At 49.4% G+C, this 25876-nt stretch overlaps 1 protein-coding gene across 2 annotated transcripts in view; it reads left to right on the top strand.

Annotated features, from left to right (window-relative positions):
- Nucleotides 1-25143, top strand: part of LOC149359270 (uncharacterized) — a 48881-nt gene extending 23738 nt beyond the window's left edge. For both annotated transcript variants that reach the window (XM_089571557.1, XM_089571556.1), the window contains exons 2-5: nucleotides 14066-14217; nucleotides 15820-15887; nucleotides 20006-20086; nucleotides 24900-25143. In XM_089571557.1, coding sequence (XP_089427683.1) covers nucleotides 14066-14217; nucleotides 15820-15887; nucleotides 20006-20086; nucleotides 24900-25033 — 435 coding nt within the window. In that variant the 3' untranslated portion in view covers nucleotides 25034-25143. The remainder of the gene's footprint in view (nucleotides 1-14065; nucleotides 14218-15819; nucleotides 15888-20005; nucleotides 20087-24899) is intronic.
- Nucleotides 25144-25876: the final 733 nt, after the last annotated feature.

The following is a 25876-nucleotide window of genomic DNA, read 5'->3' as shown; positions in this document are numbered from 1 at the left end:
TCAGATACGCAGGGCGGCTGCGTTGGCGCTGTGGTCGCTGGACTTGAAGGGAAGCACTCGCTTCACGGTCCTCACCACAGGAAGCAGATTCGGTACTGGGCGCTGCAGCCTCCTCCAGTCTTTCTCCTTGGTCCCGTCTTCCAGGGTCCTCTAGGCTTGAAGGAATGCCAAGCCCGGAACACTCTGCCGGGGAAGCAACCAGCGGTTCCTCCTCTTCACACATCCCAGAAGCGAAACTGTCCAATGCGTAGCTGGCAGAACGACTTCCGAGTTGGTCAACATGACGTCTCCATCGACGACCGTCCTTGGTGACGACCAAGTACGACACTGGTCCTGTGACAGCATCCACAATGCCCGGCAACCACTTGGGCCCATAGAGATAGTTGCGCACAAACACTCGATCCCCCACATCAAACAGTCGCACTGCCTGGCTACGGCGCTGCATCACCTGCTCTTGTTTCTGCTGCACACTGGAGTGCAGGTCAGGATGCAGACGCTCTAACACAGTTGAAAGTTTCCTGCCCATTAGCAATTCGGCCGGGCTCTTGCCTGTTGTAGCATGAGGCAGGATATGCTGGGTCATTAAAAACCTAGCCAGACGTGTGTCGATATCGCCTCCAACCATTCGCTTGAGTACTCCCTTGGTTTCGCGCACCATGCGTTCTGCTTGACCATTCGAAGAAGGGTGATATGGGGCAACGGTCACATGTCGGATTTGATTCCGGCACATGAAGTCTCTGAACTCCTCCGAACAAAAGGCAGTGCCATTATCAGAAACAACAGTTTCTGGAATGCCATGGGTAGCAAAAAGGAAACGAAGCTTCGCACAAACTGTAGCTGTCGACATGGAATTCATCCGGCACACTTCCAACCACTTTGAGTGAGAGTCCACCACAATGAGGAAAACTTTGCCTTGGAAGGGCCCAGCAAAATCGATGTGTAGTCTTGTCCAAGGACGCTTGGTGAATTCCCAAGGGTGAATCTTTGCAGCTGCTGGCGCAGACCTGGATTCCTGACAACGTGCACAGTCTCTCACTTTCTGCTCAACATCTCTGTCGATTCCTGGCCACCACACGGCTCCTCTGGCAAGCCCCTTCATCTTGACAATTCCTGGATGAGCTGTGTGAAGAATGTCCATGACATACGGTCGAGCTGGCTCTGGAATGACCACACGACTGCCCCACAGCAAACAACCTTGGTACACCGACAGTTCATGCTTGCGGCTCACAAACGCTGCAAACTCTTCTGGCAGCTTACCCTCTGGCCACCCATGCTGCACCCAATTGCAGACTCTAGCCAACAGCTTATCCCTTGACGTGAATCTTGCCACCTTCCTAGAGTTCCATGCTACTTCCGGCGCCATTTCCAGCATCCCTACTTCCCCAAGACGCTGCTCCTCTTCCTCTGCCCTACTGGCTCTCAGTGGTAAACGACTGAATGCATCAGCATTGGAAAGCTTCTCCGCTGGTCGATACTCAATTTCATAGTCATAAGCCGATAACATGAGGGTCCAACGCAGCATCCGTGGTGATAGCACCTGGGGAATGGGCTTGGCATGGTGCAACAGTCCTAAGAGAGGTTTGTGGTCTGTCACAATTTTGAAATGTCTCCCATATAGAAACTGATGATACTTCTTTATGCCAAAGCCGATGGCGAGCGCTTCTCGGTCTGTCTGGGCATAATTCCGTTCTGCCGCACTCATAGTTCTCGACGCATATGCAACCGGTCTCTCGCTGCCATCTTCGCACACATGACTCAACACAGCACCCAGTCCGTACGGGGATGCGTCACAGGCCAGCACTAGGGGTTTGTTGACATCATAGTGCACCAGAACATGTGATGACTGCAGCAGATCTTTCGCCTGGCGAAATGCTTCTGCCTCAGCTTCCATCCAACGCCACTCGCGACCCTTGTCCAACAGCCGGTACAGTGGCTCCAAGGCATGAGCTGCTCCTTTAAGAAACTTGTTGTAAAAGTTCAGAGCTCCTAAAAAGGCTTGAAGTTCCTTTTTGCATGTCGGCTCTGGGGCCTTGTGAATAGCACGCACCTTGTCTTCTGTCGGCTGCACACCTGCAGAGTTCACACGGAATCCCAAGTAACACACTTCCTCAACACCAAATTGACATTTGTCAAACTTTAGTCGCAGACCGTCTTCATGAATTCTTTTGAGCACTTCTTGTAAACGAGCATTGTGCTGCACCTCATCCTTTCCACCGATCAAGATGTCATCCAAGAACACAAGAACACCATCAATTCCATGCAACAGTTCTTCCATGTACCTCTGAAAGATAGCCACTGCCACTGCCACGCCAAATTGAAGACGGGTTACGCGGAACAGTCCCCGATGTGTTGTAACCGTCAACAAGTCAGCTGTTTCTTCATCAACAGTCTTCTGTTGATACGCCTGTCCGAGGTCTAGCCTTGAAAACTTCGAGCAACCTGCCAGCCTGGCAAACAGCTGCTCCGGTGTCGGCAGGGAATACGTCTCCCACTGCACTACACGATTGACTGTGCTCTTGTAGTCCCCACAGATCCTTATCGATCCATCTTTTTTGACAACTGGAACGACAGGTGTTGCCCACTTCGAGTGCCGCACAGGCTGGAAAATGCCTTGGCTCACCAACTTGTCCAGTGCTTCGTCCACCTTCGGTCTCAATGCAAACGGTACTTGTCGTGGCTTCAGAAATCGCGGCGGAGCTGCCGGGTTCACCTCTATGCGTACAGGAGGCCCTTTACTTGTCCCAAGTCCAGGCTCAAAGACTGAAGAATACTTCTTGAGCAAGGCTGTTGTTCCCCTACTGCCAGTTCGACTCGGCTCGTACACACTGTGAACACCACTCAGACTTATTCCCAAAGACTTGAACCAGTCCCGATCGAGAAGTCCGATACTAGCACCCTTAACCACCACCAATCGTAGGCGATGTTCCTGCCCCTTGAATTCCACCTTCACGGTCAGTTCACCCAACACTCGTAGTTCCTTGTTATTGTAAGCTCGGAGATGAAGAGTACTTGGGCGCAACGCCCTTTTCGATATTCGCAGCTTCTGCATAGTCCGGTCGTTGATGACTGAACACACTGCACCAGAGTCCACCTCCATCTCTAGGGGACTTCCGTTGACGCGCACTTCCACTCTCACGGCTGGCTCTTCACCAGACAGCACGAACACGTCGTAAACGTCCGACGCAGCATTCTTGTGACGGCCTCCACTGGCCCGTTTTTTGTTCTCAGAGTTGGGTTCAGCCGAAGCGCGAGCTGCCGCCTTCCTCCTGCATGCTCTCACTATGTGCCCTCGTTGCTTGCAGAAGTGGCACTGCATATTCATGAATGGGCAACTGCTCGGCGAATGCGCACCCTTGCAGCGGAAACATACGCTTGTGCTCCCAGGCGAACCAGCCTGCTTATGGGTACCCTCCTTGGCTGTCACTGGCGCAGAGACCTTCGCAACACACGGGTCGAAACGCCGCCCGCTCACGCTGCCAACTTCACACGATGCGGCACTGCCGCGAATTTGCTCGGTCTGTCGCTGCGCAGATTCCATTGCAATGGCTTTCTCCCGAGCTGTAGCAAACGTAAGCTCCGGCTCCGCCAGCAACCGACGCTGAAGGGTCTCGCTTCGCACCCCGCACACTAGCCGGTCGCGCAACATGTCATCGAGCGACGCACCGAAATCGCAGTGTTCCGAGAGACGTCGCAATTCTGCGATGTAGTCGGCAATTGACTCACCGGGCTGCTGTTGACGTGTGCCAAACTTGAAACGCTGTACTGTCACCGACGGTCGCGGCGAGAAGTGGTTTGAGAGACGCCTGACGATCTCATCGTAGGCCACGGCCGACGGCGCATCCGGAGAACAAAGGGAGCGAACGATGGCATACGTTGCTGGGCCGCAAACGCTGCAGAGCGTTGCTCGCTTCTTCTCGTTACCGTCGATGTCGTTTGCTTGAAAGAAAAATTCGAGGCGCTCCAAATACAAGGGCCAAGACGTCGCCTCTGTTGGAACGAATTCCTCAATCGTGCCCAGCGCAGTTGCCATTTTTACCTCGTCGCCAATTATATGTTACGTCCTTTATTGCTGGTAGCAGGGTACAGACTGGCGGGAAAGCCGCCAACACGTGACACATGGTAGCTCAGGGTTGCTTGGCCCTAAAGATTGTCCCGCTATAACAGAGCGCTTATTTCAGCGCATGCTATAAGCGGAGAACTCGAGAGTAGGCGAAGAAACGAGCCTCTAAAAAAGGGCGCAGCGCCTTCCAGAGCGCTCACGGCGGACGGACGTGTTTAACGAGCGCTCCGGCGCGCTGCGCAAGATTCCATTTCTCAGGCGGACTTCGGCCCGCCCATGGGCCCGGCACAAGTCGTGCCGAATACGCTCGCACACATACGCGGTTCCGACGTGAAATGCAGCAGTGAAGTATTTCTCTCTCTCTCGCTGTCGAGAGAGAGTGCCGGCGGCTTTACGTCTGCCCCTGCGCGGGGTCTCCCGGCCACAGCGCACAATCACTTACAAAAAGAAGTAAACTGTATGTATACATAGCGGTGCGCTCGTAGCGTCCTGTCTCGGACTAATCGAGCGAGCGGCACCGTCCGAGGTAGCACCCACGGAGCGTTCGTGTCACGCGTGCACTACATGACGAAGAGCGAGCGGGAAGTCAAGCCCGCCTGCTCGATGAACGCACAGAGGCTCACCATTGTTCTGTCACGGGTGCGCGCACTGCCGCGCGACCACAGGAGCGCTTCGAGACTGTCCGGGATGATTCCCAGCGCCCTGCAGGCCGCGAGAATCTCGCGACGCGGCACTGCAGAAGCGGCACAGCGAAGGTGCATGTGCTCCAATATTTCCACTGCGCCGCAGTCAGCGCAGCGTCGCTCGGGGACGGTGGCCGCTGCGGCGAGCGAGCAGTTGGCGCTCACCACGGAGCCGTCAGTGAACACAAGCAGATGGTCGCGCAGTTGCTCGTACAGCGAGAGAGCGAAACCGAAACCGAAATCCGGCTAAGAGCTACCGCTGCCTTGTCACATGAGGGCCTATTTCCCATGATTCTTTCCATTATATTTTTTATGACTAGGCTTCAAGATTGTGACGTCATGCTCCCTCCTAGTTTTTCTTCCTCCATGTCCGAAGCCCACTACTGTCGCGACACCTGTTGCTCTCGTGTGCCTCTCGATGCTGTAGTGGACTGCTCAGAACGGAGATGGCGCCACACACCCAGTGAAGGCCAGTGAGGCGCCACCTGGGAGCAAGGCAAGCAGGCGTCGCGGCAGTGCCTTCGACAGATGCGTAAAGGTGGCGCTTCCGGTCGGAATCTGACGCCGAAAGCTCTGACGACCATGACGAGGAGAGTACAGAGAGGCCAACCTCCGGGGGATCAAGAACCAATGGTACAGTGCGATGTGTGCCGCCGATGGGCGTACCTGGTCGAGACCGACTTCGAGGACCTGCCGACGGCCCAGGAAAGCACATTCACTTGTCAACAGTGCATCACTGTACAGGCGTTAAGCGCCGCCCTGGAGACCACGAAATCCGAGTTCGACAGTCTTCAGACTGTGGTTCACGAGTTGCAACAACGGCTGCATACACTGACAGTCAGGGCCACCCAACAGGATGCCGCTACTGCTACAGAGCCAGCCCTAGAAGCAATAACCGCCACCGCTCCCATGGCCGGCTGTCTTGGCAACGCGCAATTTCAGCGAAGCTCCGGCGGCGCCGCAGCACAGCTACCAAAAATGACGGCTGACGAAGGTGTGGGTGATACATACGACTACTGGAGCGAACCCGTCACAGGAGTTACGCAGGAACTCCAGACGGCGGCAACGGGAAACAAGGTAGAGAATGCCGAAGCTGACACACGACATGGTGTTGGGACCTTCTCTCTTTCGAATGATACCCATAGTACGCCCCGTTTCATGTCCAGCGGCACCCAGACACGACATGGGAGTATCAACCGTTACAGCGCTAGCACGAGTGGAAACGTGTCAAAGGCGGAAAAAAAGGCGCAGCGCAATGACAATCATGCCCATAAAGAGTGTGACGTTCTGGTCTGCGGCGATGGAAACGCCTGGCGGGTAGCAAAAGCCCTACGGCGTCGATTCAAAGGCACTAAATTTGTGGTCAGCCGCTCCGTCCGAGACGCTACGATTGCCACCACGCGCGAGCTTCTATGTCAGGGGCTGGATGGCGCAGGACGTCGAGCTAAGGTGGTAGTCATACATGCAGGAGCCACTGATGTGATCCAAGGTGCACACCCTGAAACTGTTGTTCAGGCCATCAGAGAGCAGATTGTCCCGCATGCAACAAAGCTAATAATCTGTTCTATGCCTGAAGTGCCCACAAGGGGGAAAGAGGCGCAAACTCAAGCAACGATGTTGAACTCGCGGCTACGAGCGCTCTGCGCCTCTTCTGAAGCCCCCGGAACAACGTTTCTGGACCTCACACAGACGGTCCGGGGTGAAGGGCGCCTGACCACGGATGGTTTACACTATCGTGCCCAGACAAGTCGAAGCGTTGCTGCGCTGATAGCTACATTGGCTCAGCCTTTTTTAGGCGTTCCGAGGGGGCCACGGAATCAAGGCATCCTGTCTTCGCGGCGCCAAAAGGAGAAGGCCTATCCAAAAGCACCCTCAAACCGCCAGCAGGGAGAGAGAGCGGCCAATCGGGGACACCCGTCGTCAGCAGAGACAGATGTCCAGGGAATGTAATCCCTACCCCCCCAGGACAACAGTCACCTGCCTCAAATGGGAGGAAATGCAACGTCAGAGTTTGTAGCACCACCCCTAGTGCCGTCAGCACACGCCCTCCCCCAGTCACCGATAGCGAACTCAAGCCTGCTGACTCAGCAACCACAACAGCTCGAGATGACAGCGCAGTCTTCCGCACCACAGCAGTTCTTCCAGAGCCCTCTGCTTCATGCCTCTGCCGGTCCATTGCCGTCAGCACACAACGTCATCCGGCCGCTGACACTGGACTCAGGCCTGCTGGCCCAGCGTGCTCAGCTTCCCGTGCCATCGATCCAGCTGCCCCCACCACAGCAGTGCTTCCAGGACTTTCCTCCGACTCAGACTGCAACACCTGCTGCCAACTTTTTCGGCATAGTGGGCGAATATGTCCGACACCACCTGATGCAGCAGTGGTCCCCGATGCGCCAGTAGACTGCCTCTCCCCGCAACAGCCTAATGTGTTGACGGGGGGGCTCGGGTGCCATCGACGAATACGGCCACGGATTAACGTGTCGAGACCGAGGATTCAGAGGAAACGGCACAAAAGGAGGCAAGCAAAGGTGGTTGTGGGTTTTCTCAACCTACATGGTGGCAGGAGGCTGGCCAGGTGGGAGGAGCTGTACAGAACTTTGCTGGAGGAGGATGTGACGCTGTACGCAGTGGCCGAAACGCACCTACGCGATTTGGAAGAACCGCCCACCAGCCAACTGTGGTGTTGGGCTGGCAGTAACCGATGTGTTGGTTCGCGTAAGGGTGGTGGAGTGGGTTTCCTGTGGCGCCGGAGCAGTACATGGTTGCACCTGGGGGGGCCCTGTGCTGATCACACATGGGTGTCCGGGCATATACTTGGTACCCCGGTCGCCGTGTGTGTCGTGTACCTAGGCGGGGCAGCAGACCAATATCAAGCGAATTTGAGCATCATTCAGTGCACCAAAGCAGATGCAAGCCGCTGGGCACTCGACAAGGAAATTATTGTGTTCGGTGACTTCAACGGGCACATCCAAGAGCTGGACGGGTACACCGATCCCAATGGTGAGCTCCTGCAGACTCTGGCTCAGGACCTTTCTCTGGAGGTCACTAATCTGCGGGCGGACTGCCAAGGTGCGTTCACGTGGTGTGCTCGGGGGAGTCGCACCTGCATAGACTATGCTCTTGTCAGCAGGCGCCTAGCTTCCCTCATGTGTCGCGTGCACATAGATGAAGAGGGCCGCTACAGCCTTGGAAGCGACCATAACCGCATACGACTTGACTTTACAACCTCCGCTAGGCGCAGTACGCCACAGAATCGCAGGCGGTCTACCAAGCGCTTCCTGCCCATCAAGGCGTACGAGGCTGTCGCAGAAGAATTCGAAGAAAGCCTGGCCCGCGAAGAGTCCGCGACATACGACCAGTACGTGACTGAACTGCGTAGCATCATGGCAAGGCATGAGACTCTGGCCCGCTCGAGAGGAGGACGGTCCAGAAAAAGGTGGTGGGATGATGAGGTGAAAGCTGCCTATAAAGCGCGAAGGCTTGCAAACCGCCATCACCGCTATGCTCTGAAGATGCTGACCACGGATGAAGCACTTGCAGCCTGGGGCACCTACCTCGAACGCAAGCACGAAATTCAGGCAATGATACAGCGTAAAATTGCCGAGGCAGATCGGCAGACGCTCGCAGAGATTAAGTCCGCTGGTAAAAATGCAGCAGCTAAATTTTGGTCGTACGTAGCGTCTATGGACGGCAGAACACCAGACCCGCTGATCAGAGATGAAGAAACGGGAAAGACAGGCGATCTCCACCGCATACTGACAGACCACATGAGGCAACTATACGCAACTGATGGCACGCCATACGTCTTCGAAGGCGTGGAAACACCCTCACGACCTCCGGACGACAGGCATTGGACGGTTTCGAGTGGAGCAGTCGACAGGGCCATTGGCAAAATCAGCGCGCGTACAGCCTGCGGTTTGGATGGCATCCCCGCTGGCCTCGTCAAGTGCCTCGGTGCCCAGTCAAGAAAACAAATGGCGAATATCTTCGGGGGCATTCTGGAAGGTGCACCAATACCAGCAGACTGGCTTCGTGCAAGAGTGACACTGATTCCCAAGAGGGGTGGGGACAGCGGCCTTCTGCGTGACTACCGGCCTCTGACAGTGACAAGTGTAATGTACAGAGTGTTTACGCAGGTGTTAAAAGTGCGGATGAGTGGCTGGGCGGAGCAAAATGGGCATCTGACGGAGCTCCAAAATGGTTTTCTTCGAGACCGGCGGCTGGAGGATAATATTTTTGTCCTCACCCAGTGTATTGAGGTTGCAAGAAGGGAAGCTCGTGGGCTGACCTGCTGTTTTATGGACGTCGCGAAGGCGTATGACAGCGTACCACATGAGCCTCTAATGCAACGCCTAGAGTCATTGGAAATGCCCTCCGCCTGGATCGACGTGCTTCGTCGCCTCTATGCACGCTGCACAGTGGTGGCCACAGTGTGCGGCGTCAGCTCGGAGCCAGTGGCCGTACAGAAAGGGTTGAGGCAGGGCTGCCCGTTGTCCCCTCTTTTGTATATGTTGTACGCTGCAGGGGTGGAGCGCAAGCTGTTGGAAGCACAGTTGGGGTTCACGCTAAGCTACATCAGCGGTGGTGTAAAGGACCGATGGATATTACCGGGCCTAGTCTTTGCCGATGATGTAGTATTAATGGCAGAGACCAATGCGGACCTCCAGGCTCTCATCAACATATGCGCTGAGACCATGGCGCCACTTGGCCTGAGCTTCAACTCAAAGAAGTCGGCGGTGCTGTGTTTTTCAGCGCCGCTGGACGCCGAGCAGCCGGTCCACCTACCAAACGGGGACGTCCTCGAGATGGCAACTTAATACCGATACCTTGGCATTAGGTTCAGCACGCAGCCAGAATATGCTGCAAAACATGAGGAACACTTGAAACAAGCTTCGCAGCGAGCGGGAAACATATTGAGAAGGCGGTGCCTATGGGGCTGCAATCGATTTGTTATGGTCCGCGAGCTGTGGAAGGCAGTTCATGTGCCCGCATTGTCATTTGCAAACTCAGTTATCTGCGTGACAGCGCCCACAAGGGAATGGCTCGAGCGTGGTCAGCGAGCGGTGGGACGTCTGGCGCCTGGGTGTCATGGGCGGGTGCCTAACGAGGCAGTGCAGGGAGACCTCGGTTGGTCTACCTTCGAGGCTCGCGAGGCAAGAAGCAAAATAGCCTACGACGGCCGGCTGCGCCTGATGCACAAAAATCGATGGGCGCGCAGAGTCTTTGACTATGTAAGTCAATACTGCCTGCGGACTACATGGGTGAAGCGGCTCCAACACCTTCGTCGCAATTCGGCTTCTTCAGAAATGAAGTACAAGCCGACAACGCGAGGAAATGGGCCAAGGCAGTTAATACCCAAGTGCATGCGCAGGAGCGAGAGGCGTGGAGGGCTGCCATGGAGGGGAAGTCGACACTGGAAGTGTACCGGGCAGCCAAGCAGGACATCTGCGTTGAGAGCTTCTACGACAACAGTGTAGGCAGCCGCCTGTTGTTTGAGGCACGCGCGGGTGCCATGCCAACGCTTGTGTACCGCAAGGGCTTCGACACTACAGTCGAATGCACCCAGTGCAGAGCCTGCGGAGAGCACGACGAAACAACGGAGCACATCGTCCTACTCTGCGAGAAGCTGCCAACGCCACCGCACGAGCGCGCTACGTTTCCGCAGGCGCTGGGTTTCCGTTCTTCGAACGAGGGCTGCACAGCGGATGCGGCAAACCATGCGGCAGTTGCAGCGACGAAGCGCCGATTGACAGAGTGGTGGACGCTGGTGCGACATTAGACCAGTACTGTTTCGTCGGTATTCGCGTGTGTGTTTGCCGCTTCGCGTTTGATAGTGGTGTTTTTATGTGTGTATCTATCCAGCCAGGGCACCTTTGGTAGGCGCCCGCCCGTTACAAAGGGAAGGCTACATCATCATCATCATCATCATCAGGCAAAGTAACTGTATATCAACATGGGGTGCGTTGACGCTGGCTTCGGGGTATCCGGTTAATGGTACAGTAATTCTACGTCCACAGATGACATCGTAAAATACAGAAGTTTTTCTAGGGCTCAAGTCCCGAAATTTTAGGGGTTGATCCAGAAATCTGTACGATAGGAAAGGTGACGCAAACTATTTTCGGGTAATATACGCCGCTCTCCAATAGCATACAGGGCTTCTCTGTAATTAACAACGAGCTCTTGGAAAATCGCCTTCTCGCGTCCATGAAACGGGTGTGGTGGGGAGGTCTTAACGCATACTTCCATTAAAATCTTAGCAAGCTATCAAACACGAATGAATATAAAAGGAAATAAAAAATTGGACGGGACGAATACGCTGCGCCTTGAAGGTATGAGGCAATACAGTTAATGGGTTAATGGCCATATATGCAGAATCGGCCATTCTCGACTTTACATTCATAGATCCCGGGGGGTTCTCATGCCACTCTTGGAACAGCGCTTAAGCGACGCGCCACTGCCCTGCGATGGCAGATGCTGCCAGCGGCGGGGCTTGCGCGCGTTGTTTCTCTTCCCAAGCAACCTCTCGTGACTAGCCAATAATTGAACTGTCACGGTGGGCAGTTTGCTCACAATCCTTTGGGGCAGTTTGGGATGAAGTCGCAAAGCCACGTGACCTAGATGGCCCAACGAGGTTACTTCTCGAGATTTTTCGCGCACAACGCCGACCACGACAACGGATTTCCTTCAGAACGAGAGACTTAACGCTATCCCGTTCATTCTTCATATCATACTAATGCGAAACAAGTCACCTGCGAGCTGCTGTAGTGTAAATGTTTATCGTTATCAGAAAGCAAGAATCCTGGGGCTATGTAACTTAGGTTGGACACCTGATTCACGCCATGAGGGAAGGAACAAAGGATGCAGAAAAAGTCTCCTAATCGGGGGTTAAAGATTGTTTCTGCCATCCAGGGTTCTTTAGCTTGTCGTGATATAGCACAGTGCTCTGGCGCTTTTATATTACACCTTTATGGAAACGCGGTCACCACAACTTAGGTTCCATCCTCCCGCGTTTCGCTCACACGAAAAATTCTGTAACCATTGGCCCACCCTGGCAGGTAGGCAAAGGGCTGAAATAACCAGACGAGCATGCCTCGTAATACCAGTACGGTGGTTAGAAAAAATCGCCACTGCTGTCATTTCGTACTACTTGCCTCGAAGCTAATTCAACGAAAAGAACCATCTGCGTGTTCTCAAAGAAAAGCTGAAAATTCAACAAAAATGGTCTGCCTGAAAACTACGTCTACAAAATACTCAGCACCGAGTCGCAATGCACTATCTCAAAAATATTATGAAGAAGGTGACCTCTGGGAAGGCTAAGTGAAACAAATATACCAGCATTGGCTGTTGCACGCTGCTAGCACCAAAAGCTTTTCACGGATAATAGCTTCGTTTAGATAAGCCCGACATGAGCGGGTAGAGTCAGGCGTCTCGTTGAGCAAGGCGACTTCGCTTCGAGGACAGTGTCTTTAAATGGGCTAGATCTTCCTGAGGTAAGACCAGCACGACTGCACTGTCGCACAGCGCAGGACAGTGCTGTGCAACGTGTTCGTGCAAAGGAGCCGTCCAAAATCGCTCCGACCACCGCTAGACTGAACTTTGGTCGGGCAGCGTGCATTTCCACATTTCCAGGCGGGTCTGCCTGAGTTAACCTACCCCCTGCAATCGGGCTAACCCAGCCAGACTGTCTGTTTTCTGCCGACCGGCCAACTCAACCGGTCGTTGCCGGGCCCAGCTGACGTTCGGGATGTTGCCTATTTCGCTCCCAGTCGTTAACTATTTCACCCATTAGTATATTCCGTATTAGGCATGTGATGCATAAGCTGCTTACGTACCGTAAAAGCCAACACAACCAAACATTAACTTATTCACCCATTCCTATCATCCAGCAGGGTACTTGGTACCAGCAGGAGCAATGAGCCCCAAACAGAAACTGTTGCTACATACATTTCCCTCAAATAGACGAGGCAGGGATGAACAGCAAAAGAATGCATGTACGAGAGGTATTCAATGAGCATTCTACCCCAGTATGCTTTCATTCGCACAGCGCAAAGACGAACACGGACAAGATTGGAGATACCACAAAGCGCCGGCCCTTTGTGGTGTGCGCGTTCGTCTTTGCGTTGTGTGAATGAAAGCATGAAATACCAAGTCGCCCAGCAACTCATTTCTACCCCAGTAGGTTTTGGCACTGTTAAGAGAGCTGACCTTGTCTGCGAATCGAAATCGCTTTATAGAAGCGCAGTCCGATGAAAGGAAATAATGTAAGTTGTTCAGAAGTTGAGTACAGTGTGAGTCTACAAAGGCAGTGAGTGATTTGGAGTTTTGAAGTGTGATTAAATTCCTCCAAAAGGAACGAAAGGCATATGAAATAAATTGTGCTGGGGGGATTTAACTGCATATTCAGGATCTATCCTCCTACTGCCAAGTAAACAGTTAGGTCAAGCAGTGGAAATTTGGTACGGAATCGTATAAAATGTTAATGGGCCGTGAAGTTCACGGCATGATTTTGAAATATTGCCGGTTCACAGTATTATGACTATTGAAAAGTCATTTCAGTTGGCATGATCTCCAGTATCGCCCTGCCGAGGTGGCTCAGTGGTTACGGCGCTCGGCTGCTGACCCTAAAGTCGCGCGTTCGATCCTGGCCGCGGCGGCTGAATTTCAATGCAGGCGAAATTCTAGAGGCCAGTGTACTGTGCGATTTCAGTGCACGTTAAAGAACCCCAGGTTGTCGAAATTTCCGTAATATTCGGGGTCGCTTTGGGACGTGAAACCCCAATACACTAAACTAAACCAACGATCTCCAGTATCACTCATAGCCTTTTGATGACGTCAGTGTTTGGCGCTAAGAATGATGAAGCCTGATATAAAACATGCCGCCACCAATTTTGCCAAAAGTAATTAGGCATGTTAAGCAAAAGGTCGGAAAGTCTCCATTTTGCGAATCTGCAGGGGAGGAAACAGTTCCTTAATAATTCAAATGAAGTGATAACTCATGAGCATACACTGTATATCTCTAAAGAAAAAACGTAAGAAAATCATAAAAAGCATGCAGTTTATGTAGCTGGCAAAGCAACTACCATTTACAGGAACTGGGCTCAGGTTTTATAGTCTCGATCACGAAGCTCAGCCCAAACAGAAATTTTCTTCAGCCAAGACACCGGCTTATCAGAAGGAGATTTGTTTTTCTAGTGGCGCCCTAGCTATTCTCAGGTTGGATGAGCCCCTTTTTTTTCACAAGATTTATGACCTGGTTTTTCTGCATGATAACTTCAGCATTTTTTATCTTAGTGAACATTATTGTATGATCTCTGGGCTGCAGGTATTCCAAAATTTTGAATATGTTCTGGCCATCTCGGACTACGACTTCGACAGCATTTACGAGTGCACGGCAGCCAACCGGACAGCGTTCAACCCGGAAGAGAAGACAGCTACGTACATATGGACTCTTCAAGGGTCCCCATCTTCTGAGAAGTACTAAAGCTTGATTTTAAATTTCTATTTCAAGAAATGTGCTCATTTAATGGCTCGTCAAAGTTAATTGAAGATACGTATAACGCTAGATGTAAAGTAAGTGAATCTCCAGACGTAGAACCACGTTCACATTACCAAGGCACAAACATGGACGGGGATTGAAGTCTTCCCTGCGTGTGTCTTACTAATGTGAGCGTGCTTCTTCCGTTCCAGTTTTGCTCCAAGTGTCAAACGGACTGGCCTTTTAAAAGCTCATTTAACAGACTGAATACAAATGCCAGCCACGAAATACTGAAATATCATACTGCTAAAATTTTTTGACTACGCGACAACTTAAAGCCATTTTCACGTACCTGTTTTATTAATTTGCACTGAGAGCTCCGGCAGCGCCAAGATTCGCTCGAATGACTGTGTGACAGCAATGGCGCTGGAAAACACAACTGCCAGCTTTTTGCGGTGCATCATGGCACACTTCTCGACTACAAAAAAAAAAATCTGCTCACCTGGCTCATGCAGGAAAAAATTTTATATTGTCTGTTCGTAATATGTGAACCTGACATTTACCAGGAAACGTTCAAAACCTTCAATATCACTTCAGGCTAGAACTTCAAATAGCAGGTCGTTGCAACCATATATTGTGCCTAATTATTGAACTGGTCTTGCCCTCGGGGCCGGAAATCGTGACAAAGAACGGCAAACACAGCACAGATTCAATTCTGTGGGAAGAAAGAACCCGTGATGCATTTTGAATGAAAGCCATTTGAAAATTAGCGAATATTCAATGCTCCCAATGCGTGCTGAAATGCGATTACAGCTTTCGGAAGTTTTTTTTATAACTGGCCGAAGAAAAAAGTACTTGTTTCAGAAAATGCCTATTCAGATATGGTAATACCATAGCTGACGCAAAGTTAACATTACAATGAGGCCAGGTTAGTTGGCGCTTAAATGGCAATAATGAAAACATCATGGAAACGATCTAGGGAATAACAATACCAGAAACGAAGGCCAGCGTACGGGGAGATGCGAATGATGACATCTTAGAGCTAGATTTGTCGCAGGTACAAGGCCTAGGAGATTGCAGTACCAACATGTGGCAAGACTGATCTGCAACCGATTTCTTTAATGGTAATGCGGGTAAAGCTTCCAAACTGACTTAGCGTATTCCAGCTACGAGGGAATCACTGTTGACTAAAGCCTAAACTTTCGGATTGACAGTGTTTTTGAGTAACTATTTCAGAAATTGGCTGTGATCGTTTAGGCGCTTTACACGGCTTGACCCCGGTGAGCAGCTGCTAACATAAACATATCCTTGGTACACGGTTTTACTCTGCAACACAATGCAGTATATTAAAATTCTACATGTTTTGCTCTCTACCAACGGAAACTGCACGAACGCATAGGGATTCTTTCTTGCCGATATGTACATTCTAAATGAACTTCATAAACAGCTTCCGTAGCCCAAAAAGATTCTGTGGCAATGTTTCGCAACATAGGTGGCGCTGTATTTATATTTATATAAGGTTACAGGGGCACACGTTTGCCGTTCTCACTTACCAAAATGGCGTATAAAGACTGCAATGTTTCGGGCTTGTATTTTTACAGAACTGAGATCGCGTATCATCAGCGAGTAGGCGACGAGCCTGAAACAATCCTTTTCTGGACTGATGAAGGTAAGGACGCTGTTTATATTCCCGTAAGCACAGAGCACGTGCATAGAGTGCCGTTCCAAACAACGCTGAGGTGCTATTACGCAGTGCTTTCAACCCGAAAGGATACCCCTTTTCTTGACTACATTCTCAGGACTCGGGACCTCCTTTTTCTCTGCAAGATCAGTTAACTCGAAGCAATAGGTCGATTCTGGCTTACTGCATCCTCTTTTCTGAAATTTGATCATAATGGCACATTGGGGAGTCCCAGGCCATCAAGATTCAACGCCCGCTTAAGGACGTCGATGGGCTTCTGCTGAGCGCTCCTGTATTTGCTGTGGTTATAATGCAAGTTACTCAACATTGCATGCTTCGCACCATCTCCTTAGTTAATTTTTAGCCCAGGGCTGAGTCACATGTCTTCACTTGCATACTGTGCTATATTTAAAGCTAAATCTGCATCTGAAACGGTCTCTGCCGTCACTGTCGTGGTGTGCAGCAGCCTAAAGCGCCCGTCATTGCCTACGGACTAAAAACAATCTTCCCGGAATTCCTTCCGGCCGAAAGGGATGGACAGTCGACACACTGGAGAGTGTGTCCCCTGTGGTCACCAGGCGCAGGTGGGCTTCGGAGCAGGAGCAGTAAAAGGGATAGTAAATAGCGCAGCATCCATTTTTTGTTCACGGTAAAAAAAAAGTATTCTTTACTTCTGTTGTAGCTGCGTCTATGTTTGGTCAGGAACAAAAGAAGTATTTGTTGCAGGTAAAAACAGTTCCTAAAATTCCTGCGTCCAAATGCACTGCGTATCAGAATATGTATTTTTATTATTATTATTATTTCAAATACTGCCAGTCTCTGGTTGAGACCTTAGCAGGTGGGCACTACATGTATAATACAGGGTAAATGATAAACATTTCAAAAAGCGGCTGTGCAAAGGACAACAATAATCTAGACAATTCATAGCTCAGAAAAACTGAAAAGAAGTTTGACAGATTTCCACAAGCAATCCAAAGAAAAAAGCGTGCTATTTCAGAAACATAAACATAATATAAACATGGGCATAACACATCGTATACTCCTTGAAGTTGAAAAAACCTTTCGAACCACAACTGTAGTTTTAAAACGCGCTTTCTAGTTCAGAACAAAAATTTGAAAATGAATCAGCGTTAGTTATAGATGCGTCTAGACGGTTCCATTCTCTTCTTCCTAGTGGGAAGAAAGAATCTTTGAAAGAGTTACTGTGATAAGGCTACTCGGTTAGCGTATACGCGTGCTGGTTTCTTAATGCACGTTTTTGTGACAGTGAAATGTACTTTGATGAATCGATCTTAAAAGTCCATGAACCTCCATGAACCTGTATATGAAATACAGTAGAAAAAAAGACGAAAAGGAAGAAGGGAAGAGAGAAATAAGCAAGGAAGAGACAAATACACACAGAAAAAAAGAGAGAAAGAAAGGATTTTTTTCATATATCTGACTGCAATTCATGACGCCAATACCGATAATTACTCATCGATTAGGATTGGACAGTTGGGAGCCAATAAAGCTGTGGCCTCGTTGCTGGTATCCTCGTGAAAATAGTATCGAAATCATCGCAGCTTTCCTGTGATAACGACCGGAGGTTCATGGACATCTGCCTTAGTACAGCAATTTAGCCATGGTTATTTGTAAGGGTGTCAGAGCCTTAATTCAAGAAGTGCTTGAGAAAAGGTTCCGGGGCCATTCACGAATCCTGACATGAGTTTAATCCTCAGCGCTCAAGTGGGTCATATTGTTTAAGAAGATCATGAATACCTCCTGCATGTTTAATGAATATCTACTCCCATGACCCTGTGAATATTAGTGCGCTTCGAATCATGATGCTTAAATTATTATTCATGTAACTTCAACTTTTTCCGCCCGAACGGCGTTGAGAAGGAAAGAACTTCAAAGCATTCAAACCAGTGACTGCGCACAGAAAGCAGCTTTGTTAACCGAGGGCTTAGGCCACTCAGCAATTGCCAGAGTCTCCCGAGTAAAGCGTTCTAAGTAGCAGTTTTCTACCTAAAGTGTTGGAAATCGGCGTCTTCGTAGCCGTTGATACGTTGGTTTTGCGCCGCGAATGTTTGCTAAGGCAGCAGACGAACTCCGCCTGAACAACGTATCAATGAGCGGCAACTGCGAGAGACACAGAGCGCGCTGCAAAGCACGAAACTAAAAAATGGAGTGGCTCACCACCAAAAGCGGCAAAGCAAGCAAAATACGCGGTCGGCCTATTCAAAGCGGCTTATGGCAAAGGCTGCTCATGCCGCAGAAGCATACCGGGACACTACGTTGGCTGGCTCCCCGAAGGACACAAGCGGACAAAGGCGGGTGCACATTGCTGATACCACGAAGTAAGAGCCGTCTCACAAAGCCCTACGCCTTTTCTGGAGTCCATTTCATGCTTAGACATACTCTCAAGGATACTTTGTTTTCATGCCAGCTGCTATATAGCGCGTTAAATTCTTCGTAAATCTTACTACGTCGAGGGTAATGCACTTCATAGCCTTGCCGAGCTTTGGCTTCTTTCCAGCTGACGTTCAGATGCTCTGGCCGCCCTCTTAACGTATTCCAGTCTTGCGATGAACAAGTCGGAGTAGATTTTCAGGACGACAGTCAGAATCATAGTGTCCGAGCTTTCTTCCTGTCGCAAAAAAAAATGTTGACAGCGAGCCTTCACTGTCCATAACAATCAGAATATTATCATCAGCTCTTGTCTGATAGGCCATACACTGCGGTAATAGCCTGAGCACCGACAGCCTTCTCTATAGCAAGACAGATAAATCCAGGTTCTGAAACTCTGACCGTTGAAAACTGGACGCTTCATGCGTTCATCGGGAGGCGACGCAAAGCTGCAGTCTAATATCAGCATTTATTAATGGTTTGAAGCGGCTCCGAGTGAAAGTGTCTGCAATTGGTCGCACCAACGACTCGGTGGCCTTCAATGACCATGGCTGGGTTCCAACGTGCTCGCTGTAGCGTGTGCGTGTGCTTTGACATTCACCCAGTGGTTCTTAGTGTTTGGTCACATTCGAGCAAAGTACCCTTGTGGGCCACAACTTCAATATCGTCAATGACACACTAAGCAGGAAGAACTTTCACGACCGCGCTTTCTGCAGCGTTCGCATTGCTTCGCGAGCTCCTTCTTGTCTGCTTAACTTCGAGGTCGTCTCTGGCCACCTCACATTTGTCAACCTTGTTCCGTTCCTTCTTTTTGGTATCAAACTTTCCATTCCCTACGGCTAACGCAAGAGGTTCTGCTTTTTCTATAGGGTTACACATTTTTTGCCAGCAACTTCTTTTACAGGCTCTTCGGGCGAAAGCCGTAAATGATGCGGGCCCTCGGCATCCTATACAACAATGCTTCAAAGCTGTAGTTCTGAGCTATGCTCCGTAAATCGACAAGGAACACCTGGACAGGCTGCCCTCTCTGTAGTTTCCGAGCCAAAAACTTGAGGGATCCTTAAATCTCATTTGGTGTCGGGTCGTAGTACTTACGCTACTCTTGCGCAACTGACCGATAAGTTACTGAGTTTAGCTTTTTCGCGTGTCTTCTTCGGCGCGACAAAACGCTATCCATATAGTCAGGCCTAATCGCCGCCTTAAATACTATCAATTCTTTATCTGTGCTGTCACTGACGGCTGTGCAGTGCACGCTACATGTCTTGAGAAGCAAATGCGGAAATATTTTTTGCTTTCCAAGGAAGGCGTTGCCTTGCCTTTCCGCCAATCATAACAATTGCAGCCATCTTTTTGTTTTGTATTCAAGCTAGGCCAGACTCAAGGAGCCTTTAACACTCTAACGTAAGCACTCTTTTTTTTCGGAAATTCTAGCAGAAGAGTCACTTTGTAACCGCCCTGCCATCTGTCGACAAACAAAAAAATGCTTTGATCGAGCCCTCCGCGCCTTAAACAGGATACACTGTGCCAAAAAACACACGGCAAACTAAACTGGTCCTGAATCAGAAGCGACAGTCGATTCGCCCAGCTAGTCGAACCTAGATCGCCGAAGTCTGTTGGGGGTTGAGATTACATGATACGGGACAGCACAGGAAATATGCCAGCGTTTGCAGCGCCCTCAAAGGTACAAAAAAGTCTAAAAACTATGGAATCTATTTCAGATCCTACTCCTATGGAAGGCAAGTTCTACTACACGGATTACTACAACTGTGCTGTTTTGGATATGGAATACGAAGGACATCGTAAGTTGGCGCAAAGAGTCTTATTTTACTAGCGCAGTCCAAGATGCTCTTGAGACGTTCGTTCGTGTCACACCTACTATTTTTATAACTCCTGCTTTGTGAAAGCCCTGAAGCCGAATCATATTCATTATTAGGGGACACGTTAGCCAGGTAGAAGCCTGATATGCGGCGTTGAGGTAGGCACAGAATAACAGTGCTTTTATTTATCAAATATGCTACTTCAAGACGCTCTGCTGGTTTATAGACACCTGTAACTCACACCTGTTACGTAATTCATCAGCGTCGGGGCTGGCCAGCCCGTGCGACTAGGAACACCCTTAGTGCGACATGAGCGCGGGACGGCTTTATGCAAGTAATCAGCATCACGGGCATGTTTCTGCCACGGCCAGTATGACGTCTTTGCTCTGGGCCTACCTTACTGAGAACAGCGACCAATAGCAGAGGATCGAATGAATGGAAAACGCAATAATTATTTCCAAGATAAGGCCCTTGGCCGCGTCTGGCGGGTACGAAAAATGATAAGATTGCGGTCCCTTATAAAAATGGTCTATAGACAGTCTATACACGTCGTATTGACTCTATTGACTTCCCATAGATATTGCTTTTTGTCTATTCATAGTCTACAAACTGTCTATACACAAAGGTCTATTAAAGTTGTGTGGCCATAAATCTATAGATTGTCTACAGACTGTCTATGGCATTTGTATTGCCTATAGACTGTTCTCCAGGATCTGCCTATACACAGGCTATAGACTTTACAGACAGAAGTCTATAAACACTCTATGCACTGTCTAAAACTTTTTTTGTAAGTGCGGTAGCGATGAATCAAGGGACACGCAAAACAAACACAGCCGACCGGTCGATCTCTCGACTCTCAGCCCTATAGCACGACAAATGCATGCAGAAAAATTGACAGAGCACGCACCAGCGCTAACTTGCGTCCGTCCTTTGCTTGGCGGCTATTGTAAACAGGACTCACGTCTTTTCCTTCAAATTCACAGAGCAGAAAAACGTTTATGAATTGCGGCTGTGAATAATGCATTACGCTACAAAACCGTCAGTATGATAGCGTCCTGATTGCCGGAAATAATCTCAGCCGAAAGCATCGAACTCCCTAAAGTTTCCAGATCTGTAGCTCATGCTCTAGGTTGTTAAAGGTTATAAACAACAGGAATGAGAACAAATTCACAAAGAGCCGTCCGGGAAGTGGAATCAGGGGCCTTTACGCGCGTGCGCGTACTTTGGCTTATTGGCTTTGGCTTATTTCGCGGCCGCACGACTTCGCACTGTTCACAGCGCTCGTTAACGTAACGCTTACACCGTAATCCGAGCTGGAAGACCGGAGCAATCCGTTGCTCCAAATCAAATGCGCACAGCGAAGAACATGGCTTTCACCGCAGTGCGTTCAGAGAGAAAATTTGGCCAAATATGGATGTGTTTTGCCATCAGTCGTTGTGTAGGTATGTTTTTCAGTGAATTTTAAAGTGTACGTGTGAAAAAAAAAAATACCACCCGCGGCTGTGGTTCAGTTGCTTTGCGTTTGGTTGCTGACACCAAAGTCGTGGGTTCGATCCCAGGAGAGGCGCTGGCATTTCAATGGAGGCGAAATACAATACCTCCTTTGTTCTGTCGGCGCACGGTAGAGAACCCCAAGTCGTCTCAATGAATCCGCAGCACTCCACTACAGCGTCTCTTAGAGCCCATGTGTCGGTTCGGGACGTTAAACTTTCCGGTAAAATACCGGCACGTTAAAATACCGAAAGCATTGCACCGCACAGTAGAATTCTAGACCCACAGTAGATCTGTTGTAGTCCAACTTTGTCTCTTTCGAGTTAGTGCGGTTCGAGGGGGCCATGGTCTACAGGTCGCGTGAGCGTCAACCATTAAGCGGAGCCCTATTTTCAATCCGGGGCTCCAGATCTCACTGGAATGTTTCGTAACTGACCCTTAACTTAGTGGAGCATGGCTTTTTGGTAGCATCCTGACACAGAGCTGAACACAACACAAGCTTGACAGCCAGCCCCAAGAATTCCGGCGCCAGCACAATGAGCTAGAAATCAACGCTTAACGGTCATTTTCAATTTTAGAGAACTCCTTAAGGCGAAATTCCTCTCATAATGGCTACCAGCCGACCAAGCTTTAGACATGCAAGTTCCTGTTCAAATTCTGCACGTGCTAGGCGAAATTCCTCTCTTGCGGATCCTGCATTCCGACTTCATTGGCTGAAAAAAGGTTTTTGGGCTAGAAACTTATTCGAAGTGGTTTCTAGTCTACTCTAGTACCCAGAAAATGCTCCAAGACCTTCTCCAATTCTTATGAAAAATAAGTTTTATCCAAAAGCCTTGTTCCAAATACCATAACATCGGAACAGAACTCACTCAAAAGTAGAAAATTCGCGCATAGAATGCAATGAATGGAGTAATCACCCTGGATGCATGCCACGGTTCCGAAGCTGCCAGGTCCATCGAGGTGAGGGCGTATATGCGCGGCATGTGCAACCAGCAATAACATTGAGGGTGTACGAGGATGCGAAATTTTCGATCTGCGAAGCGATATCCTGGTGCATTCGCTAAACGAATCTAATCTTGCGTGATCGAAATTATTCGAAATGAATCGAATCCGTTCCCAAGCTTTCGAAAAGTTTTTGAATAATTAGTTCGAAGTTCGAATAAGGCACGACGCAACTTCTTCTAACAACCGTTTCAAAAACAGTGCCCGCGCCGACACCATCCAGCATGCTGCCGTGGTCTGTTTATGCAGGAAGAAGATTTCAGTGCCGCGACACGGTATACAGACGTGTGGCGGCGTTTGTGATTTTGATATATGGCTTTTAAGGTCGCACAATGCGACAGGATTCTGCCAGGTTTTGTAAACTTTGCGTTTATAACAGTTATCCGTGGCCACGGCTAAAACTCTCGATCCTCTCACTAACTCAGATTTGGAACTATTTTGTTCGCTGAGCTCGACAGTATTAAAGAGGTAATTTTAGTACGCGCTCTACATGATGATCAATGGCTTAATATGCTGAATATGTGTTAAGTATCACATACTGAACATCAGTGTTGCTTCTTTCGACAGCTACTGCTCTACCTCCATGTCTTAATCCCCACCGCCGGAGATGATCTGTTTAATTATACATTTATGCATCATCCATTCGATGAACCAAGGACGGGGGAAAATGCTGGAAAGCCAGCTTGAATAACTACCTCTTCTCTTACAATGTAAATACAAGCAATAAAAAGGCACACAGTACAGTCCAAGAAGCACGCACAATCGAATGAACATACGTTTTTTTCCGAATGTTTGCTGAAGTAGCCAATAATCACAGGTTCGTATTCGACCCGATTCTTTCATTATTCCATTCGTATTCGGTTCGGTCTTTAACTACAATAATTGGATTAGATTCGGTTACGAAAAAGCCCTATTTTAATATCCCGAATTACAATAGTCATAAGGGCACGGAATACAGAAGAAGGTAAAACCTTCCCCACCCTACTCGTCATCCATCATTACATACCGTTTTATGCCCTCAGGCAATAAACATCGCTTTAAAGAAAAAAAAAACCTTGCACTCATTATTCGAAAAGCTGCCACAAGTCCTAGGAAGGTTCTCAGCACTGGTGTGACTGAAAAGCAACTTGGAAAGAGCCACAGCGCACTTGCTTTCGCAAGCCCTTCCTATTGAGCGGTGCACTAAAGCGGAGCTCCGGCAGCACTGCTAAAATGGCATTGCTAGTCAGTTTAGTAACAGCTGGAGAACTTCGATAGTCGGATAGGCATAAAGTAATGGTAGAACTTGCGTCCCCGAAAAGGAAACAGCTAGGTAGAGGAGATAGCAGCAAGTGCTCACAACGTGCGCCGAGGACACAATGCCGGTCGCTCTCCGCCGCGCTCGTTATATTGGCGGCAGCGAACATTCGAGATTAAACGCCCATTGAAGATAAACATGAACGACAAACATCGCACACTAACAGGCTTAAAACTACTGGCGGTGGTGTAAAAGGGTTTGCAGGTGTGCGCTTTCGTTACCCGAAAAATCCGTTGCTAGGCGACGTCGGTAGGCCTAGAGAGAGTTGTAGTATACCGTTGCCGTGTTTACGTTACCGTTTGCTCTCTATACGTTCCTCTACGGTGCCTTGAGTGCGATGTCCTTCCCTTGTATGCGGCGAAGTAGTGCTAGTAGTAAGCCTCTATATGCCGACCAGCGACATTCGGCCTGAGTGGCTGCAAAGCACGCAGCCTCGTCACATGTTCTCCATGCATTGGGTTCAGCCAAGAACAAGCCAAAGTTGTTTCGCCTATAGTTTCGCCGCAGTTTTCTCCTTCTTGCAGAGTTGTATACTGCTAAACTGCGTGAATGAACAGGCAATCACTTCCGCGTCACTGCGCTATTGGTGAAGCGTATTTAACGCTTCTGACCGCAGCAGTTCTTTCACTATTGGGCCGTTGTGTGAGCGTGTTTGTTTTTTTTCGCCTCGAATGAGCCAGTGTTGTTAACCACGAGCATGAGTATCTAACTCGTACGGTGAGCTTATGCGTATTGTATCCCAATAAATAATGATGTGCTTCCGGTTTCTAAACTTAGCAACAGCCGCATTACAAGAGCAATGTTAACATACATATTGAACTAATGCGAAGAAGCTCTAAAATCTCCAAACTCCTCTTGAACGCTCATAGCCGTACAGGTAATTATTGAGAAAGGGATTGGTCTGAAATTACACCTTTCTGATGACACTTTGGGGAAACTTATTTAGAATACACTTTTCCTTCGACGGGCACCGAAGATTTTCTTTTTCTGCTTTCGTTCATACAGAGTGCACGCTGTGGGTCCGAGGAGGCTTAGTGGGTCCGGTTCCGCAGGATTGTGGTGAGCAGTTCGAAGACGCCTGCGGCATCGCCGTTCCTGAGCACCCAAGACAAGTCTGTGGCGACGTACTCTCGAAGTAGCAACTAATGCAAAGATGTAATTTTTATTTGCTACAACACACCCTTGAAGCACTGCCTCGGTCGCAGTGCTAAATTTCTGTAAACTAACAATAAATATGCTGATTTCACAAGTTTGGGTATCAGTGAAAAGAAAAAATAACTACCTGCTTTTCACCTACTAGCCTCGAGAGCCTGAGACAATATGCCATGTTGAGGACAAACTTTAAATGCTAAGTTTATTGTACTTATAGGGCGAAAGTAATGCTATGTAGCGTTAAGGCTCTACACTTTTGCTACAATCTGCTAACGAGTAAACCGCACACCCTGTTGCTCTGTGTTCTCTGCTAATTATTTTAATTGCAGAGCCTAGCATTTCGCGTATAGAAAGTGCGCACCATCAAGAAAAGTGTGCCTGAGGGAAGCTGTTATCGCCAGCAATCGGGTAACATCTGGGAACGTCTTATGGCTCACTCAGCCGAAGATCTCTCAGCTGAAAATGTTTTGTAATTCGACCAGCTTGAAGGGATCGAATGATCTAAACTAACAGCTAAAGCAGGCTGAATTGCTTGCTCTAGCATTTGCAATAGCGACGCAATTGCACAGTGAAACCGAGATAGTGTTCAGGTTTCCCTGCACCGCTATCGCCGGGCCGGAGCTGAATAATGATGTCATCATCGGGCGCGGCATAGTTGAAAAGAGGACGCTCCTTCTCTCCAGAAGAATGCCGGCAAAGGTAAAGATCGGGCTAAGTTGCTGAATGGAATCAGCGGAAGCCTGATTGCTTCTCCACATGACGTCATCATCCATCTTCTGTAGCCTGAACGTCCTCGCGGCTGTAGTAGGTAATTGCGCTGCCATTATGAA

The sequence above is a fragment of the Amblyomma mixtum genome, chromosome 2 (assembly GCF_055824585.1).
Source record: "Amblyomma mixtum isolate Tamu chromosome 2, ASM5582458v1, whole genome shotgun sequence".
Lineage (NCBI taxonomy): Eukaryota > Metazoa > Arthropoda > Arachnida > Ixodida > Ixodidae > Amblyomma > Amblyomma mixtum.
Note: the sequence above shows the minus strand (reverse complement) of the source record. Positions and strands in the feature narration are given on the sequence as shown.